Source organism: Dipteris shenzhenensis, chromosome 16 (assembly GCF_047967505.1).
Source record: "Dipteris shenzhenensis isolate YYH24624 ecotype China chromosome 16, Dip_SZ_1.0, whole genome shotgun sequence".
NCBI classification, from domain to species: Eukaryota; Viridiplantae; Streptophyta; class Polypodiopsida; order Gleicheniales; family Dipteridaceae; genus Dipteris; species Dipteris shenzhenensis.
This window is the reverse complement of record NC_141611.1, coordinates 435,947-457,635: the sequence shown is the minus strand read 5'-3', so window position 1 is coordinate 457,635 and position 21,689 is coordinate 435,947. Positions and strand designations below refer to the sequence as shown.

General features: G+C 43.5%; 1 protein-coding gene across 2 annotated transcripts in view; it reads left to right on the top strand.

Moving 5' to 3' along the window:
• Nucleotides 1-21,689, top strand: part of FTSHI1 (FtsH extracellular protease family) — a 108,561-nt gene that overhangs the window by 34,539 nt on the left and 52,333 nt on the right. For both annotated transcript variants that reach the window (XM_087387157.1, XM_087387158.1), the window contains exons 13-15: nucleotides 11,563-11,837; nucleotides 12,039-12,122; nucleotides 12,207-12,319. In XM_087387157.1, the coding sequence (XP_087243283.1) occupies nucleotides 11,563-11,837; nucleotides 12,039-12,122; nucleotides 12,207-12,319 (472 nt within the window). The remainder of the gene's footprint in view (nucleotides 1-11,562; nucleotides 11,838-12,038; nucleotides 12,123-12,206; nucleotides 12,320-21,689) is intronic.

Genomic DNA, 21,689 nt, shown 5'->3' with positions numbered 1-21,689 from the left:
AATTCTCTACACTAAGGCAAGATTGAGAAGAGGCACGGAGAAAAAATCAATGATTATCCTTTGAAAGTGTTTTTAATTTGAGTTGCCAGAGAAATCTCCCCTCCCACCAATGTCACTACTAGAAAGGTATCCTTAAAGCAAGGTCCTTTTGAATGTTCCCATGGCATCGATGCACGTGTAAGTCATTGTTTCACTCATCTCAAAACATGCAATGGCTCATAGAGGAGATTGTGCCTTTGAAGTTTCATGTGGACACCATGGCCTTTCATGAGGCCAATGTTTGCATCGTAGGCATAACGTGGGTTGAGCGAGCCATAAGGTTGAAACACTTTTTGCACATGCACAAGGCTGATGTGTAGGGATGGGTAAGATGATTGAATCCTCCTAGTAGAGCACATTGTGGATTGTTTATATTGTTATATCCTCAAGGGCTTGCATTATGGGCATGATGTGGGTTGACTTAGTCACATCCATAAAGTTGGAAACACGTTTTGTACATCCACAAGGCTAATAGTCTAGGGTTGGGTAAGATGATTAAATGCTCCTAATAGGGACCCTTGTGGATTCTCTCATTTGATCATCTTCTTTGTTGATATCATCTTCAAATTCCTTTGACCACCTTTCTTGGACTATCATGTTGTCCTCTTTGTTCAATGCCTCTTGAATCCATTCCTCTATTTCTTGGTCATTACTACTGAGCACATTGTTGGAGATATCATAGCCAAAGAATGTGTTGGTGTGAAGTGTTGGTGTGTAGTACTAGGTGATCTAGAGTCTATGTGTGTGAGTCATGTGTGGAGTTGGTTATTTTATTACCAAAGAAGGTCTCGAGGCGACTCCAAATCTGCTTAGTTGTTGACTTGAAATCCACATGATGGATGAGAGAGTGAGCTAAGCAAAGACCAATGAGGGTAATGGCCTTAGCATCCTGCTGCTCCCACATCTTTTGGTGTTGTTGATCAAGTAACTCAGCCTAGTCATCCTCCTCAACATCCCAAACTCCTCCACGCATAAGGAGAAGCTGCATTTTGGTTTGCCATGTGGGAAAACTTCCCCCCTTAAACTTCTCCATGAGGATAGAATTTGAAGACAAGGAAGTCATGATTGAAGAGAACTTCGTGAAGATGGGCAGCAAGCTAAGATGAAGGACCAACAATCTCCTTGTGTGCAAAAGAACAGATATAAATGCCTAGAGATGCTCCAAATATGAACCTGAATCTGAGTGCAGAGGAGAGGCAAGAGTGGCTTCCTTATTGCGACAATCCTTCTCAATGAGGAGGGCCAGCATATCATCAAACTCGGTAGTGGCAAGACAAAGGATCTCAAGAGTGTGCTCAAAGCGAGAAATTCCCTGCCTACTCTTCATAAGGACGGCCATCTTATCTTCATCATTAGGGACACTCTTCAAACTGGAGAGTTGTTGAAAAAGAGATTGAAACCGGGCTAGATGATCACTCAACTCATCACTCTCTTCCATTTTCTGATCATAAAACTTGAGCTTCAAATTGATCATGCATTTGCTTCCACAAGCAAATGGAAGACCAACAAGAACATTATTTGCAGGTTTTGCAAGAGAAAAGGACATATTGAAGTCCATTGCTTCAAGAAACAAGCACAGGAACAAGAGAAGCATCATGCCAATCTTTTGGCTGAAGACGAAGCTGAACTTGAAGAGCCCTTGGAGGAGATACATGCAGCTTCAGTAGAGGTTCATGGCCTCTCTCTTGACGACGAGGATCCATTTGACCAGGGTTGGACTTTCTAGGCCCCTATGCTATGTGTGTTTGTGTTGAATCAAATAAAGGTTCTTAGCCTTGAGTTGTCCCTTGGCCCTGGGCTGTCCACCAAAAATGAATGTATTGTCTTTTACTTTGGTTCATGGTATTGACTACCTAGCTCAGAGTAAGGGGGGATGACGAGTGATGGTTATCCCTTGCTGGTCGCAAGCTAACGTAGAAGTCACTATCACACGGGAGGTGTTGGATAGTTGGACTTGCTCTTTGCAGTATTGCGGTGGAGGGGGATCGGTCTACTCTTTGCGTGTTGGGTCTCACACTCTTTGTTCTGAAAGGGGGTGTTGGAGATATCATAGCCAAAGAGTGTGTTGGTGTGAAGTACTAGGTGATCTAGTACTAGTCTATGTGTGTGACTCGTGTGAGTGCCACGTGTCATCATGAGACCTATCTTAGATACACTAGGTGCTAGTGTGAGTGAGTAGCCTATATAAGGCTTGTACTTCACTTGTCTTGACACACTTGATGAATGAATGAAAGCCTTCTTCATGTCTTCATTTGAACATTATTTCCTCACACCCTAACTCTCTCTCTCTCTCTCTCTCTCTCTCTCTCTCTCTCTCTCCCCTCACCATGTTTCTAACACACATCAAAGGAATTTCTGGATCTTATCTTGTGATTATCCTCTAAGGGGGTAGTTTTCAGCCTAGAAACTACTTCACTCCCTGCTTGGGCAGTTTCCTTAGCAGAGATTGACTTAGGAAGAGGTGGATGCTCCTTGGAGTTTAGCAGCCCATTGCTTCTTCGGGGCAGGTGGAGGCTTTGGTTTGACCTTTTTTTGTGGACAGTTTTGACTATGTGGCTGGAGAGGTCACATAGAAGCATGAGTTGTGCAAATGTTTGTAAACTAGAGTTGTAATACCTGACCATTCCAAGAGTGTATCACTGGTGCGGTAGGTAGATTTTCAACAAGATCCAGTTGAATGCACACTTGAGAGTTACCTCTTGGGTTTATATATTGTTCCTTCTCAACAGCCAGGTATCACCAGCAGTCCATCACAAACATTTACTGCCTGATTGCATAGAGACAGAGTTAAATCTGGTAATTCCACCCAGACCGGGGCCAACGTTGATCTTGGCTTGTCTGGTGAGAAAGCATGAAACCAACTCTCTAAATATAGAGGTTAGTATTTATGTTTTGCCATTTGGAACTTGGATAGCAGCAGCTACATCAAGGAGACATGAGAGCATGCTGTATTTTTGTGACTTGTCACTTATACTATATTAAAGAATCATGATCTATTCCTAGTTTGCCATTTGGAATTACAATAATAGCTTCTAGCCTGCTAGGTAGCTGCTTAGACAATTCTGGAATTGCCAATGTGGCTTCTGAACTTTGAAGTATATGTCTATTTTTGATGTTCTGATTTCCACGATGAACTTTCAAGCTTTAAACTTTGTGGCATGTGCAGTGTGCAACGTTTCTAACAGTTAGGAACACGATCCAAACCAACTATCTTATCAATATAATACTATATAGTATGCATCTATGATAACATCCTTAATATTTACATGGATAATGGACATTAGATTTTACATAGTATATATACTTTAAAATTTATTGAAAAACCGTTTGTAAAGTTTCTTATATTTTTGGAACTTTGGATACTTGAACTGGAAACGTTCCTAATGTTTTGTACCTGATGTAGACAACTATGGTCTTGAACAGAATAGTGCAAGGGCTTAACCCAAGATTTGTAGGCCACACAAGATGGTGATCAGGCTTCAGTTGGAGAGGATCTCATCATCCCTTCGGGGATTAAAGTGATCAAACAAGAGAGTGTTTTCATGAAGGAAAGCATGGATAAACCATCACTTTGCCTGTATCTGTCAAGTATTATTGGTGAAAAAGTATTGGTCCATTCTTAAGTGTCACAGAAGAATGGAAAACATATTTGGAGGCATTACCTTATGTAGCTAGATCTACTCTAAAGACAGCTGAATAGTGAGACTTCTTGTATGACACAGGTACTTCTTGTGAACTTGGCCCAAGAGCTCCTTTTAATTTTTGGAGTCAAATGGAACTTGGTAGGATGGGAACAAGGGTGATCAAAGTGGATGTATTTGAAGGTACGAAACGAAGAGAGAGAGAGAGTGCAGGTACAAGACGAGTCGATATAGTTGTCACGTCAAATCTTAGATAAAAATGAAGAAACGCAAGTACAAAGTACTTGTACCTAGACCTAGGACTAAGTGTCCTAGGTGTCACATAGGTCTAAGTGTCCTATGTGCCCTAAAAGGCACTAACACTATAAGTGCCTACACTTATGCCTACAAGGCACATACCATGGCCTATAGGGCATCACTAGAACCACCAGAAGATGGCCTACAAACCCCCCTCCATGGGATGGGCTGAAGTACTCTGGAAACGTCTCAAAATACTTGGTAGTTTCTGGTCACGGTGGCACATGTTCATCCAAAAGGATATAGCCACCTATGAATGTACAAGGAATGTCAGATCATGTAACAAAGGGAACCAAGTGTAAAGCCTGTCGGAAGAATTCGAACTTGGGACGAGGAAGTGCCTTTGTAAACATATCTGCGATGTTGTCCTCTGTGGGAAGATAGGACAACTCTATGTCTCCTGTTGACAACCGCTCCCGAACATAATGATAGTGAACTTCAATATGCTTGGTACGCGCATGAAACACTGGGTTACGCACAATGGCCAAAGCACTCTGGCTGTCAGTGTAGACAATAATGGAGGATGTCTGGCAAATACCAAGATCTGTAAGTAACTGTCGAAGCCAAACACACTCTACTGTAGCGGTGAAAGCTGCCCTGTACTCAGCCTCACAGCTAGATGTGGCAACTGTCGGTTGCTTCTTGCTGAGCCAAGAAATACATGAATTGCCAAGCAAAAAACAATTGCCAGTATGTGACACTCTGGTGTCGGAACATCCTGCCCAACACTATGTGTGTAAGCATGCATGGTAAGTGAACCCTGATCACCGTAGAAGAGGGCTAAATCCTGAGTGCCTCTGAGATATCTGAAGACTCTCTTCACTGCCTGCCAATGCTGTGAACTGGGCATGTGCATGAATGTGCTGAGCTGAGATACTGCATACTGCAAGTCAGGTCTGGTATGACATAAATAAATAAGGCATCCAACAGCCTGTTGATAAAGAGTGATATCACATGGTGGGCTCCCATCATGAGCTGAGAATTTGAAGCCAGGGTCCACTGGAGTAGAGATTGGCTTGCAATCCTCAAACTGAAAACGATCAAGGGGTTGTCCAATATACTTGGACTGAGACATCATGATAGCCCCCTCAACATGAGCAAACTGAATGCCCAAATAATAATGGAGCGGTCCCATGTCTAACATGTCAAAAATCTGCTGCAAATCAGCCTTGAAGGCTGCAATTTGCTGAGTATTTGGGCCCGTGATAAGCATATCATCCACATATAAAATCAGCACTAAAAAATCAGATCCACTCCCACGGAAATAAAGAGTGGGTTCTGTGGGACTATTCTGAAAACCAAGGGATAGTAAGTGTGCATGAATTTTGGCATACCATGCCCTGGGTGCCTGCTTCAAACCATAAAGGGCTTTTCTAAGCCGGCATACCTTATTTTCAGAGTTAACAACCTCGAAGCCAGGAGGTTGTGTGACATAAACTTCTTCCTGCAGATCCCCATGAAGAAAAGCGGTCTTGATGTCAAGTTGGTGCACTTGCCAATGATGATGGGCTGCAATGGCAATGACACATCGAATGGTAGTAATCCTGGATGTGGGAGCAAATGTCTCCTCAAAGTCAATGCCTTGTTGTTGGGCATACCCTTTTGCAACAAGACGGGCTTTGTATCGATCTATGCTGCCATCAGATTTCCTTTTTAATTTGTAGACCCACCACGTTCCAATGGCATGCTTGCCAAGTGGGAGATCTACTAATTCCCATGTGTCATTTTTGGCAATAGATTGTAACTCAGCTTTCATTGCATCCATCCACTCTTTGCTGTCAAAAGCATCTTTATGGCACAAAGGCTCTTCATTGCAAGCTGTAGCAAGGAGTGCAAACTCAAGAAAGTGACCATGCTGTCTATTCCCTGATCTTGTCCGGGTAGCAAAAGGCTGATCTTGTTTGCTGTCCCTCAATGTATCCAGAAGCCATCTGGGAACTTGCCTTCGCTGTCTATTGACAGCTCTTTCTTCAATGACTGCATCATGAGTAATGGGATCATTCTGTGCCGGAGAGTAACCTGCAAATCAGCATGAGGTTGTGGCTGATTATTGCTTAGTGGAGGGCCTGCAGGAGGCTCATGTTGCTGCTCAAGATCCTCTTCTGTTGATGGCAGAGGTAACCAAGATTCAAAGGCATCAAACATGTCAATATCTGGCTTTGCTTTGCAGTCCACAAGAGGAGAGACTGAATGTTCAGCAAAGATCACATCTCTACTGACAATAATCTTCCCAGTATTTGGTTGATATAACCGATACCCTCTGCTCTCTTGGCCGTAACCAATGAAGATGCATTTGATTGCCTTGTCATCAAGCTTATGTCTCAGCTGAGATGGTACATGAACATATGCAAGAGACCCAAAAACTTTCATGTGTGAAAGTGAAGGATTCCTGCTTTTCCATGCTTCATAAGGTGTGATAGTCTTTAATGCCCGTGTAGGTGATCTATTCAACACATAGTTGGCACGCATTACTGCATCAAGCCAAAATTTATTGGGCAAAGACTGGGCCTTAAGCATGCATCTGGCCATCTCCATTGTGGACCTGTTTTTTCTTTCAGAACCAGGATTCTGCTGAGGAGTGTAAGGAGTAGTGCATGAGTGAATAATGCCCCGTGAGGATAGAAATGCATCAAACTCCTTTGACATATACTCAACCCCCCTATCTGTGTTGAGGGTGACAAGCTTGCATCCTAATTCATTCTTAACCATATTCAGCCATCTCTGAAAGCATAAGAAAACTTCAGATTTGGCCTTTAAAGGATATACCCAGCAATACCTTGTGAAATCATCAATGAGAGTCATGAAATACTTGTATCCTCCAATGGCATTTGTCCTCATTGGGCCACAGACATCACTGTGTACTAGCTGCAATTTCCTTTGTGAGAGTTTTGGACAATTCTTTTGAAAAGGAAATCGATGCATCTTACCCAAAAGACAACCCTCACACACATGTTTGGAAACTGTGTGAGTCTGAGGTACATCATTTGCCATCTGCTGTGAATGTAGCTTTGCAAGAGCTCTATAATTGAGATGGCCCATTCTCTCATGCCAAAGATGAGTTTCAGCAAGCTGTGAATCTGAACTAGCCAATGCTTCAATAGAAAGTGCAGCTGAATGATGATCAAGGTGATAAAGCCCTTTTTGCAAAGTGCCAGTGAGAACTATGGCATTGTCATCACGAAGATCATATACTAGGCATCTGTAGCCATCAAAAATTACTCTGAAACCTGAAGTAGCAATTGCTGAAATTGAAATCAAGTTGGTGGCTGGAAATGGATGTGAGCTGCACATCTCTAATTCCTTTTACAGCATATGAAGCATTATTAGCACATGTAACAGTCCCCCCTCGAGGTGCATCAGCTAGAGAATGAAACAACTGTCTGCAAGATGTGACATGCTTGGAAGCACCACTATCAAAGTACCAGGACTGAGCATCATTAGCAGTAAAGAGTGCATCAGCTTTGGAGGGAATGGACAGCCCATGCCCAATCATCCTGAAGAGCATGTGCATGTGAAGCATCTGCTGGCTCATGGGATTCAATGGCATGTGAGGCATTAACTGTCAATCCTGCTTTCTTTTTCTCCGAAGCAATGGGCTTCCTGCATTTTGAAATGTCATGTCCAGGCTTGCGACAATAGTTGCATCTTTTCTTCTTTCCCTTATCTACTGTATTTTTAGATGCATGGGAGGAATTGCAGCTGCTATGCGTAGAGGAATCGCAGCTGCTATGCACAGATTTTGGCTTGCCTATAGGCTTGGAAGCCTTGCCTCTTCCTGTCGGCTGTGAAGCAAATGCATGATCAGGAATAATGGCTTGTCTGTTAGCTCTACTTTGCTCTTCCTGCAAAAGCAAAGTAACTAGCTGGTCAAAAGAATAGTGGTCTGGATTACCCATGGCCACTAATCGAAGGGTTGTAGCAAACCCTTGATATGTATTTGGTAGTCCATTTAATGTGGTACTGACAAGCTGTGAATTTGGCACCACCTCATCAATGTTGGCAAGCTGTTCCATGAGGTCGTTGACCTTTGTCAAATATGCATCCATTGACTCACCTTCATTCATATTCACTTCCTGTAATTGCCTTCTCAAATATGCAACACGAGCTTCATTGCATATCTGATAGAGAGAAGCCAATTTATCCCAAGCATCCTTTGCTGTCCTGCAAGACCGGATGTGTGGAATAATGATTCTCTTGCATGATAAAGCAATGCATGAATGTGCATTTGCATCTCTTGCATCCCATCTTGACTGTTCTTGAGTTGGAAGAGCAGCAGCAGGAGTGCTAGAGGAAGAGGCATCAGGAGGAGTACCACTTGCAGAAGGACCAGCAGTAGAAACAACCACTGTAGCATTGGCTGGCCTCAGATCAGCCCCAGAAACAATATTCCACAAATGCTTTGCAACAAGAATATGTTTCATGAGATAAGGCCACATCGGATAGTTGGTGCCATCCAACTTATCATCTTCACGAAGAACTCCAAATAAATCTTGATTGTTCCCAGCCATAGCAACTGTGATAACGTGTAAAAGACCTGAAAAAACAAAAGCCTCAAGGCTATCACTGCAAAAAGCTGGCTGTCCCAAAAATGACAGCAAATATCTGCAAATTTTTTACCCAAATCAAAGGGAAAATGCAGATCTGACCCAAATGTGACTATGACAGGCAATGTTCACTGCAAAAACAGCAAATTTGGCAAAAGCCCCAAATTTATTGAGGGCAAATAGGCCAAAAAGAGGGCAAATGTAGAAAAGCCCCAAATTTTGCTGAAATTTTGCAAATGTGACCCAATGTATGATAATCTGACCCAATGTCCTGCAAATGTAACTGAATGTCTTGCAATCTGACCCAATGTACTGCAATTTAAACAAGAAATTGCAGACTAAATCCCAAAACTCCAATATTCTTGCAAGAAATTGCAATCAAAGGAGGTGAAAGGAAATGAAAGCCCCAAATTTGCCAATGTCCTGCAGAAGCCCCAAAACTGCAAATGTTTGTAGATGACTGCAGTGAGACCCAAAAAGGGTTATAGCAAGCAGGAACCAAGAACTTGGTTGAAGCCAATGCCAAAATAGGTACGGAACCTATAGGTAGAGTCGCACGTGTGAAACTGTACGGAAGATGTACAGTGTACGATGCCATTGAAGGTACGGTACAACGTACATTGATGCAGGTACGCTCCCACTGAAGGTACGGTACAACGTACCACTGAGGGTATGGTACAATTGAAGGTACGGTACAACGTATGGCGGTGCCACTGAAGATACGGTGCAACGTACGGCGATCCTGAAGGTACGGTTGTACGGCGATGGTACAGTTGTACGGAGCAGGTGCAACGGGCAGAAAGGCTAGTGACGTAGCTGGGCGGCAGAATTCGGAATCTGTACAAAAGTCCGTACAATCGTACGGATTGTACGGATGGAGCGCAGACTGTTGAAATCTGTGAGTGATGCAGATCCGGAGGCAGGGGAACAGGTCCAATAGCGCTCTGATACCACTGAAGGTACGAAACGAAGAGACAGAGAGAGCGCAGGTACAAGACGAGTTGATGGAGCAGTCACGTCAAATCTTAGGTAAAAATGAAGAAACACAAGTACAAAGTACTTGTACCTAGACCTAGGACTAAGTGTCCTAGGTGTCACATAGGACTAAGTGTCCTATGTGGCCTAAAAGGCACTAATACTATAAGTGCCTACACTTATGCCTACAAGGCACATACCATGGCCTGTAGGGCATCACTAGAACCACCAGAAGATGGCCTACAGTATTGGTCAATTGTAGTAAGCTTACATAAAGATCTTTCTCAGACTCCTTTTTATTAGAAGCAGCACCTTTGTAAGCGTTTCTGGGTGGAGCATCTCCCCTGTTATTGGTTAAGAGGGGGTCTAAGAGGATGGAGATATCGAGAGCGAAGGACATTATACATTAAACTGTAATTTTTAAAGTTGCTCTTAGAGGATTCCTTTCCAAATCTTAAAGGAGATCAGAATGTAGTCATACATTAGGGACTTTGTAACTGTTGGTCAAAGGCACCCAATAGATTTTGTTGAATGTATGAAGGGTGTTGCAGCAAGGACTATGAAAAACTCAGCGTATGCTGACTGGATATACATTACTGGCTTCACAAACTGAATGCCATTGGGCAAACACTGATTTTTGTCAGACTTATATAAATTTTGGTAAATGCACACTTGGATTTACTGACTATGGGAATGAAAGATGGCTGTGACAAAGCTCAAATAAAATATTCCTGCACGTGGTGAATTATTTGGATTTAACCTGTGATGCTGGATTGAGTGGGATACCTCTTGATGATATTGGATGTTTGTTGATGAACCAATGAAACCTCCAGCTTATAAATTACTGCAGAAAACACTCTCATAAGCCCTCTCTCTTTCTCCCTCTCTCTACAGACAGCTAGGGCCCAGGACAACATGTTGGGCTGGACCCCCTTGAAGGTATCTTATTTCTTGAGAGAAAGTGAGTGCACAGTTCAACGTAGAGCTCTTCCACAAAATCCAACGTGAATCCATATTACAAGAGCTTCAAGCTCATTTGAAATTGGCAACATGCCACTTGTCTAAAATCTAGACTAAGTCCTATTACATGCCACTAAGGGCAACTCTGGAGTCTTTGAAGCACTTGGTCATGCGAACCGCCTCCTAGATGCTTGTTAGGCTCCCGTAGTGCTTAGGAAAATAACTCTCTAGTACCTGCAACAATTAATTAAAGCGCACCACCATGGCACCCATTAATTGTTAGCGCTTTGCATGCAAATAATACACCGTGGACTAATTCTAGTCACGGTGGGCGTCCCCACTGAACACATGTGCACACATAACAAATATAAAAAAATATATTTATTCTCTGGTTGACCGAAGTCAATGCTCTTGATCATAATTAAGGGGCTGGTCGAGGCGCCTTAATTATAGTCAAGTCTCTCCAACCGAAGTTGGCACAACTCTCCAACCGAAGTTGGCACATCTTGGTTAACCGCAGTTAACCTTCTTGGTATAAACCAAGTCTTCCTGACCGAGATCAGGCTTACTTGACTGAAGTCAAGTATTTGTAACCGTAGTCAATTCTTTGACCAATAGAAAAACTCTTTTGACCATAATTAACCCAGATGGAAAAACTCTTTAATTATGATCAAATAAATGGTCAATTGTACTTTGACTTAGGATATTTACATTGTGGTGACAACCAAAGAGGTATTTTCCTTGTTATGTTGTTGATAGTATGCTTTATTGTTTTCAATGTTGAGTGCAGAAAGTTTAGTTGTCCACCATGTGGCAAGCCAATAGTATCATCATGTGTGTCAAAACAGTGGTTCGTACCCTGCTTGTTTTGTTGGTGCTCATCAAGTTAGCTTAATGTGGAATAGAAGGATCAAGACACAAATCTATACCATTGATCTTCATGACTAGAGTATTCCAGAAACCAACATTAGGCATTTGTTTCTTGGCAGCTTAGGCTTGTCTGGGAGATATGCTTGACATTCATTAAACAAAAAGCAAACATGGAAACTCTTCAATGACTGCTTTGTACTGTCCTGATTGATTTGAAGTGTGCCTTGTTATGACAGGCTGGTCGGGAGCAGAGCTTGCTCAGCTGCTACAGGAGGGTGCTATGATGGCTGTAAGAAATGGTCATAGTTGTGTCCTCCAAAAAGATCTAGACCAGGCTGTTGATCGTATCACTGTTGGTCCTGAACGTTTGGGGGTTGGACGCGGCCTTCCCGTGCACCGGCGAATGGCTACACGGGAAATTGGTTTGGCAATTACTTCACATCTCCTTCGTCGGCTTGAAGGGGCTAATCTGGAATACTGCGAACGCATCTCCATCATTCCTCGGGGCGAGGTGTCCACTTAGCTTTTCTATGCTCTGTACTTTGTAGAGTCCTACCGCATTCTTGTAGTGTCTGTTTCCTAGTTGAGTATTTTCTACTCTTGTATTGGGGTACCTATGAATGTGTGTAGTTACATGACTGCATAATCATCAGGAATGTCAGACGTTTTATTCAATTTGATTTTCTGTGAATTCTCTAATTTGACCATTCAGACTCTATCACGTACACTTTTTGAGCGTCTTGATGATGAGGCATATTTCTTTGAAAGGCGGCCTCAGCTTCTGCACAGGATGCAGGTTTGATTTGCAGGGATATATGTATCAGCACATTATAGCAACTGCGGCTAGACATGGCAAGTCACATTGGATAGTTCGTTGCAGGTTTTTTTGGGGGGAAGAGCCGCAGAAGAAGTAATGTTTGGTAGAGACACATCAAATTGGACATTGTCTCATTTGTGTGATGCCTCATGGATGGCCCGCAAGCTCATTACCATGTAAGTAGTATGTACATGGAGTTTGCTTTGAATTTAAATGCGCAAGGTTTTACGTGGGTTTTGTTGAAAGTAGTCGTGCCAATGCTGATGCACATCTTTATAAAGGAAGCTTGTTGGTTGAGGCCTCAGTAGATTGGATTGGATGGATTTGATGTTTCAACCCACTCGTATGTCCTCAGAAGGGAAGCTTCTTTTGACAGTGGTTCGGATTGTCACTGAAAAAGATAGTGTATTGCATTGCATGATGTTACCAAAGTTACAACAGAGAGAATCACCATGAAAGGGACATCCCAACTTAAAGCTATGTCCATATAACACCACAAGGTGGCTTGACATGTTTGCTTGTAGTGCCACATGATATGCTACGTTGAAAGAAACAGAATGGTGCATCCCAAGAAATGTAGATGCTTGGATACCAACTTGTCTAGAAATGCTCATGCCTATGCATAGTTACAACAACAATGAGGGTGCATCAACATAAAAGGCTCCAAGAGTAGATGAAGTATGTGAGAGCTCCTTCAGTGCATCTAATGTTCATGGATAATTACTTTTTTGTGTGCACTACATGTTTGTGAAATCTGTGAGTGGAGAGAACACACAACTTTGGTGATAGTTTGAGAAAGCTGAATGAATTCCACAACTTCGAAATCCAAAGGAAGATGGGTTTGTGGGAAACCCTAAAACCCTAGACTATGAGTGAATTCTAGAGAAACACATATGGAGGACCCTAGACTCTTTCATTTAATTGGAGGAAGATTCTAGATTTGAATCTATAAATTGTCTTAGTCCCTATAAATTGATTACACATGTCGTAGCCTCGTGTATAGTCAATATTACAACCCATAAGGGCATTATCCAATCAACGGTGGACATAGCACCAAGGGCCTCGGCCCTCCCTTCCCCCCCCCCCCCCGCCGGCTTTTTCCAATCCCCTTCCATAATGCAAAATGGTTGTAGGTCTATACTATGACAAGCCATAAGGGCATCATCCAAGTCACGGTGGACTAATGCCCAAAGATCTCCTATCCCCCCCTTCCATAATGCAAAACGGTTCTAGTGAGTTTGACTTGTTTCTTACAGATACATCATCAATGCCCCTGTAAAGAAACCAGTTATCCTGTACACCCAGGAGATACTTGCATAGGAAAATTTCTGCTTTGAGCCTTGGTGAACATGTTTGATTGCCTAGAAGAATATATCATTTGGACCTGTTGATTTTCCACCTTTTCATGGATGAAGCAATGTTTGATTTCAATGTATTGGCCAAAGCAATGCATCATTGATTACCACAAAAAGAGGAACTCCACCGTCCTGTACCATGGTGAGATTACCAAGTAACCTCTGAAGCCAAATCGCTTCACATACTGCTACATTTGGTGCCATGTGCTCAGCCTCAGCGAGAAAGATCGAGAGTGTTTTGCTTCTTGCTCACCCATGAAATACTACCAGCGCTAAGTGAAAAAGTATAGTGTGCAGTAGACTTTTGTCTTGCTACCTGCCCAATCATTGTCAGAAAACCCTTACAGCTGACAGTTTCGGACTGCTCCTAAAAATCCCCAAAATGTGTAGTACCTTTGACGTGTGTGAGGATTATTTTTGCCTCCCGCCAATGTCTGACCTGAGGATCTGCTATTTACTGGTTGACATAACTTACTGCATATGAAAGGCCTGGCCTAATTGCTTGTACAAAGTGGCATCCATATCTGGCTAATCCACACCAACATCCATTTCAATTGTGTCCCCATGGGAGTGGAAGTTGGTTTATTTGGAAAATCTTCAGCAAGCCTTTAGCATACTGTGTGTGACTAACAGAATTGACATTAGTGTGTTGCCATACTTCTATGCCCAAAAGTAATGCAGTCATCTCAAACTCTTCGCATAATGCTGCCTTGAGTCAATCTATGAGAGTTTGATCATATTGCATGTTATAATGAGATTAGCTACATATAGAGTGATGAGCATGATATTGATATTTTTCTGTAAAACAAAGAGATTTGGATCTGATTCGGCCTTTTGTACCATGACCTAGGTGCAGTGGCTGTTCCATAAAGATTTCCTCATCCAACCCTCCATATTATTAAGGCCCATTGGACCAATAGAATTGTGCTGTCATGGATAACACTGTTCTTAGAGTGGCTGGTTTTACAATTGGTGCAAAAGTCTATGTACAATCTACCCCTCCTTCCTTTTCACCTTTAAAGAAAGTAACCTTCTACTAGAAAATTGAGAAACAACAATCCATCGGATGCTTGACCAATCAAAAAAGTGGAAGTTGGCTGCTACGTTACCTGCTTCTCAGGACCCCAGCTCAATGCATAGAGTGCCCCGAAATAGGTGCCAACAACCAGGGTGGGGGGCTATACAACTAGTGGATTCCTTGATCCGTGAGAATGTAAAAGATGTCTGCAGGCCATGCCTTGTAGAAACGCTTCTGCCTTTCCGTGTCTTCCTAGATCCCTTTGTGCCGTGCTCCCATGTGACCCACAGGGTGTAAATGATATTATGACATATGTTGAGGATGGTGGCTGCAGGCTAAATTTGCTGCCCCCCCATCAATATTGAAACCGGCCTTCAATAAATCTAAGGGAAGTAAACTAACAAGTAACCAGTCAACACTGCTACATTAACAATTCAGCAAAAGTATTACCAGCAGATTGGGAGTGCCCCTTGGGCCTGCACCAAGACAAAGACACAGATTGGCCCCAAACCTTGGCGCCCCTTTCGGTATTTCTTTAATTAAGTGAGAGGCCCTGAATTCCAGGCTACATCAAGGATACATTCCTTCTTACAATTGGGGCATTCCACATCCCATTGGGCATCCACATACCTTGCATAGCCTTTACAGTTCACCTCTCTCATTGTACCTGGCAATAAGAATCCATCTCTATTCCAAATTGAATGCACTCAGCCTAGAACTGTTACTAGCAGCCCACTCAGCCACTCAGTTCCCCACAGCTGTCACTAGTGCCCAATTAGCCAACTATCTGCTCAAAGCAGAAAAAGGAAGCATACACAAGCTTTCTCCTTTGACCAGGAATGCCATGACCAATAGTCTCTCACCCTATGGATCACACATATCCTGATACAACAACTTGTTTCCCATAAGAGAACTGGCATCACAACACAACAAACACTATGGCAGTTACACTTGTACCATCCCTCTCGGGGTTCCACGGATACTTCCCATTCCAAGCATGGATTTCCGACCCCTACTTACTTAGCAATGAGGCTGTACCAAAGATGTGCCGTCTGCCTAGCAACCATTGCCTGCATGTGACCCATCTCCTAAAGAAACCAATAACATATTCCCACATGGAATATGTTACCTGCCAAAGCCAGTACACAATGAGTTCAAACCCACTTGCATTCAATGCTCTTCCCACTCATAATAGGGATTAGTATTACAACACGTTAGTCCTGCCAAGGCTCTGCTCTCACACCCATGTGACCATAGGCCACCATTCTCAGTGTAAACACTTGCATTTAACCTGGGAGCGTTTACTAGCAACCCAAACAAGGCCACGCGCTCCCCAGACAAGTGTCCACTGGCTCACTGGTATACCCAAACAATGGGTGAAAACATAATTGAACTGCCCATGATGCTCAGAAGCACGAACAACCTCTGCAAGCATTCATTGTGATCATCCTGCCAAGCAAGTCTCCCAAAAACCAACCCAATGCTCACGAGCAAACACAAGAGAGCATGTGTGAACCATTTACCAGCCCGGCGTTCATCCCAAGCTCTTGCACGAGCCAATTCACAACTCCTTGCTAGTTTTTCTGTTCATATGGCCACATAGTTAGCTACATCAAGCACCCTTGACGCAAATGCCTATACACGCAGCCCAGAATCTCTGCAAATAGCACACATGAGCTGAGTAATAGGCCAACACCAGCCCCTTCACAAGCCCTTACAAATTGTATGGCAAATTTGTGCAGAAGAATTCAGCTTTGTCAAGAAAGCCACGAGAATGTATTCAGCAACAGCCAAGAGCTTCGTGCACGTCTTGCTCTTTGTCTTACAAATCCCTTCAAAGTTTTCATAAACCGCTCGAGAAAAAACATCCACCGACTATGAATGGTACCTGCAATGGCCACCTCATCAACTATGTGCACAAGCAAGTGCACTTGAGTTGTCATAATGCTCGAGGGAAAGTGCTTCTCAAGCAAGCATACGGCTTCGATGGATTCCACCCTAGCCTTCTCGATGCTCGATATGGAGATCTCTTTTTGAGATATCCACCTATTTCACATGCCCATGTAAGATATATTCATAATCAGTCTACAGATTATTCAACTTCAATTGAAGAAAATGCAATCAATGCGATTTGATAGTAAGCATACCTCACAATACCATTGATCTTGAATATAGCATTTCTAGCATTTTCTTGTAAGCACCCTTTTATCGTAATTGGAAGGATGAACTATCAAAGCAACAAAGAAGTCATGTCAACAATATAACATAATCATAATTACTCTAACGCATCACGATTATCGGTACACTAATCCTACAACTTAGAATACTTGTAAGACCTTGTGCCAATCATGGGACTTGAGCCCACTAAGCTTATTGTCATTTGAAAATGCTCCTTTCAAGCAACGCATGTACCCTGTGGGTGTTTGAAAAGAGACAATGTCTACCTTGAGGATCCATGTTGCTTTCGGGAGGATAACTTTTCCCGAAGCATGCACTTGGGGCCACAAACGAGACATCCTATTCATAGTACGCAAGTCTTCTCATACTCCTCTCGAGTCTTTGGAACCAACCAAGTGTTCCCAAATAGTAGCTCCCACATTCTTGAAGATATGCATGGGATCCAAGAGATGATTGATTTGTAGTTGACCCCAATAAGGAAACTCGTGAAAGATCGATAGCCTCTTCATACCAGGAAGAGGTTCCTCTCCATTTGCCCTCCAAGCCTGAATCTAGTCACTTGCCTTCAAATATGGTGGTGGTGGATCAAGCTGACCTCCATGTGCGAGATGGTTCAGCGGAAGATATCGAGCATGACCTTCATAAACATTTCTTCTCATATGTTTGGAGTATCGTGCAAGCGATTTTAAACGCGGTCCACAAATAGAACAAGCATGGTACCCACTTGTAACAAGTCCTGCATGTGTGCATGAATGTATTAGTATAAGACATGCGTACGAAAGAGAGTGATAAAAGCATAATCCTATATTATACATGTAAAGACACAACCACATACCTGCGCACTCTCTATATCCTGGGTAGTCATGCATGGTCCACATCAAGATACCTCTAACCAAAATATCATTGGTATGTCTAGGAGCTTTGGAAATATCAAAGGCCCGCACTCCTGTCCATAAGATCTGTAACTTCTCTATCAAAGGTGCCATGTACACGTCCATATTTTTGGCCTTGTACTTCCCTGGCACAAGTAGTGCAAGCATGAGGTGTCCCTTCTTTATTGTTATCCATGGTGGGATATTGTAATTCACTAAGACTATGGGCCATGTCCACCAAAGATGTCGAGCGTAACCCGAAAGGATTCATGCCGTCTGGCCATTGATTGTCTATGTGCTTCCAAGCTGCACAGGAAACTTGTCAAGCTGTCAAACTGTCAAAGGTATAGCAGAGTTGTTTTGCATAGTGTCTACATGGGAATGTGTGGAAGATATATCGGGAAGCAGGCCCTGGAAACTGCTATAACTTCGTATATGGCAGGAGCACCACCCAAGTCTACCTGTGATATTCTTGCTCACCTCAATAAAATCTGACTGGTTTTGATTGAGAAGATTGACAGCCTAGAGGGCACCAATGTGGCACTTCTGAATGAGAAAACACGCGTACACAATACCTTGGTTGAAAGAAAGAAACAAGGGGCATATACAAGAGGAATGGAGGAAGGGGAAAAAAAAGAGCGATGAGTGGGAGAGAAAGAAAGACAGAAAGAAAAAAAGAAAGTTTATTAAAGTCTTTGGAAGACTGATGGGTCTATGAGACTATAAGAAACGAGATACAAACAAGCTGAGAGGGTGGAGCTACTAAATAAGCTACATAGTCGTAAGGACCTCAATACAAAAACCAAAGCATATGGTCCATATTATTATGATCATCCTCATCACCGCGATCATCATATGTCGTCAGAGTACAAAGCAGTACCCAACGTAACATCAAGAAGGACTCAGCGCCTGATGGGGTAGCGGTAGCATAAAGTCAGAGATACAGTGCTATCGGCTATCTGGGGGCGCTGCCCTGCGTGGTTTCTTGGTGGAAGCTCTGCGTTGGACCAGGGCTACGGTAACCCCAGTCGGTTGTACCCCTACCTTGAAGATGGAGGGGATGTCTCCAAGTTTAATCTGTGTGTCCATCCTTTGTCGAGTATGACGCATCACTGGATTTGGGTCTCGTTGGGGTGGCGGTAGCCTGCATGGTGTGGCTAGAAGAACTTTTTGATCATACTCTGCGAGGATTTTGCCAATGCACCTCAGCCCTTTCTCTGTGATTTGAGTAAGCACTCCCAATGTCTAACTGCCTCGTGGATGAAGGCGGCCAAACATCTCTGGTTTGGAAGGGTGAGGAAGTGGGACAATAGTCTAAAGTTGTCTTTGAAGAGGCAATGAAAGCGACCACGGATCTCGTAGTATAATGGAAGCCTGAAGATGAAGCGCTCCTCCTACTTGATCTCCTGTAGCTCACGTAGGGTGCATATGCGTGAGTATGTGGTCCATGGTCCCGTGGTAATGTCGGAATCTTGCTTGTCCATCCTCTTCAGCGGAGGGGCTGCAGAGAGATCTTGAGGCTTTAGAGGTGTTTTGCAGAGAGAGAGATCTGAGGGTCAACCTTGGGAAAACTAACGTTATGATCTTAACACCTCACGAGCAGTGACTAACCGACTCACTTTCACCTATCGTGGTGAACCAGTGGAGATAGTGCAGTCATACACATATTTGGGAGCAGTCTTCACAGGACCCATCTTCACGATGAAACATGCAGCCTAGGCACGACTCACACGAGGGCGTAGTGCTTTGGCTAGACTAGAGCGGCATTGTTTCCAGGCGCACTTCCAAGATCCATTGACGAAGGGCTGGCTTTTCGACACACTAGTGCGGCCGACTGTCATGTATGCAGCACCTTCTTGGGGGTGCGATCTTCTAAGGACAGATTGGAGGAGCTTCGAGCGGCTACAAGTGACGATAAGATCCAGGATGATCCGATGTAAGCCCTCAGTTCCACATGAGATAGTACAGGCAGAGTTCGCCATGACACTTCTTCAGGTTGATGCCATCTTTCAGACAGTGACTTTCATCCATAAGTGTAGGACTTACCCCATTGGAAGAGTATCAAAGGAGGGATTCATTATCAGACCCCAGTATCTCAAGGATAGAGGAGTATCTCATGCATTGAGGATTGCCATTGATCAGATGCGGCTTTCATCCCATCAGCTGAGGATTGAGGCAGGGAGAGCAGCGGGTATACCTTAGAGAGCAGCGGGTGTGCACGCTATGTACGTTGGGGGCGGTTGAGACAAAGGAGCACTTTGTCCCATAGGCCTTGCATCTCTGCTCTGAGCCCTTGCATCTCTGCAAAGTGGCTGACCTTGGTGTCAAGTACGCATGCATAGATCTTGGAGATGGCATGTCCAATCATGATGGTCTTGTAGTTTTTCGGGTCCATGGGATCCTTCGCCTTGTGAATAGGTGAGATAGCGTTAAGGGTCCAGTTGCGTGGAAAGCCAAGGCAAACAGCTTTGCTAGGATCAGAGCTAGGGTGTTAATCCCATGTGCAATGAATTTGGTGCACAAGCCCTCATGATCTTTCGCTCGACCGTTATGAATATAGAGTCAGGTAGAGTAGATAGGTGATAGATTGCGATTAATGTGTATATCATGATAAGTGGCATGAGTGATCGGTAGTGTGTGCGGTACTGCGAAGTGGAGTGGAGATACGGAAGAAAAGGTATGTGTGGTCCGCTCCTAAAGGAGGTGGTGCACAGTGAAATCAATGATATGAGAGGCGAAGGCAGAGGACCCCCTCCTATCCCCCCGTCCTTCCCGTCCCCCCACCAATGTGGGAGATGAGTGGGAGAGAGAAAAGGCAGAATAGGAGTTAGAAAAACAAGTCTCAAAGATAAGATGCATGCAATGGGGACTGAATTGCTGCAACTTAGAAACATAAAATGCCTTAAATGTCTTGGTTAGAGGTCTAGCGGTAGGAGATACCCCAATGGCAGATGCTAAAGCTTTGTACGTAAGGTTGTCAACCTTGCTTGTGAGGCAACTTGGAGAGTGGGCAAGGCCAATGCACCTACGAGGGCCTTGATAGTGAAACTTCTGACAACAATGGACAGGTCTATCCTCTTGAGTATGAGGGCAACATTGAAGGGAACTAGGACATATTTGGATGATAATTTCAAACTCCTTGTAGAAATAGAACTGGAGTGAGGGGATGGTACGTGTGATGGCGTTGGGCCTCCGAGATGGGGTTCAGAGCACATTGAGTGTGGTTCTATGGAACTCTAATGGCACCCTTTGGTTTGTGCAGGAGTTTTTAAAGACCTACACGGACAAGATGTCATCTTCTACACCGAGACACATGAGAGTCGAGTGAGAGAACTACCATGGTGAGTTAATACACCTGGGAGTCGGCTCACAGGAGGGAGATGAGAAGAGATAGTAGGATGCGAGGTTCTAGAGGCATAGCTGTTCTTGTTAGATCTCAGTTGAGATTGCTCATATCTATGATGCGGAAGGAGAAGCACGCACGGCACACGTGGATACGAGTTTAATCACTTGATGCATGACCAATTGTCATTGTTGTGTGCTACTTTCCCTCGGATACATCATCCTATGCACAAGAGGTCACCACAGAGGGTTACCGTCTATATGAGACGATATATCACAATGTTCTCTAGGTAGGGAGAGATCCTTTTTCTAGGCACACGGGAGACAGATTGGTGGGTTTAATGGATTTTGGATCAAATTTTCTTAAAGGAACAAAGATGGACCCAGCAGAGCTTGGGATGGGTAGGCATTCTGTTAGGAAATGGAGTCAATTTGAGTGACTTTTAGTGTGTTCTAGAGTAGTACTATACTACTTTATATCCTAGAGTGCCGCGTGTCACTATGGGACTTATCCCATATACATTTGACACTTGGAGTGTGTGTGCCTACCCTATAAAGGCATTGTACTTTCTCATGTCAAATCATCAAGCCTCAAGCCTTTCTTGATCATGTAAGTACTTTGCTTGGTTGTACATTTCTTTCTAGCATTATTTCATTTCCATTATGATTTCCTAGTCTTGCTTTTCCTTTCCATTCCATGTCTTGCATCTTCATTTGGTATTAGAGCTAGGCTATCTTCCAAGAGGTTGAGGTAAGAGATTGAGGACATTGAAGCCTCTCT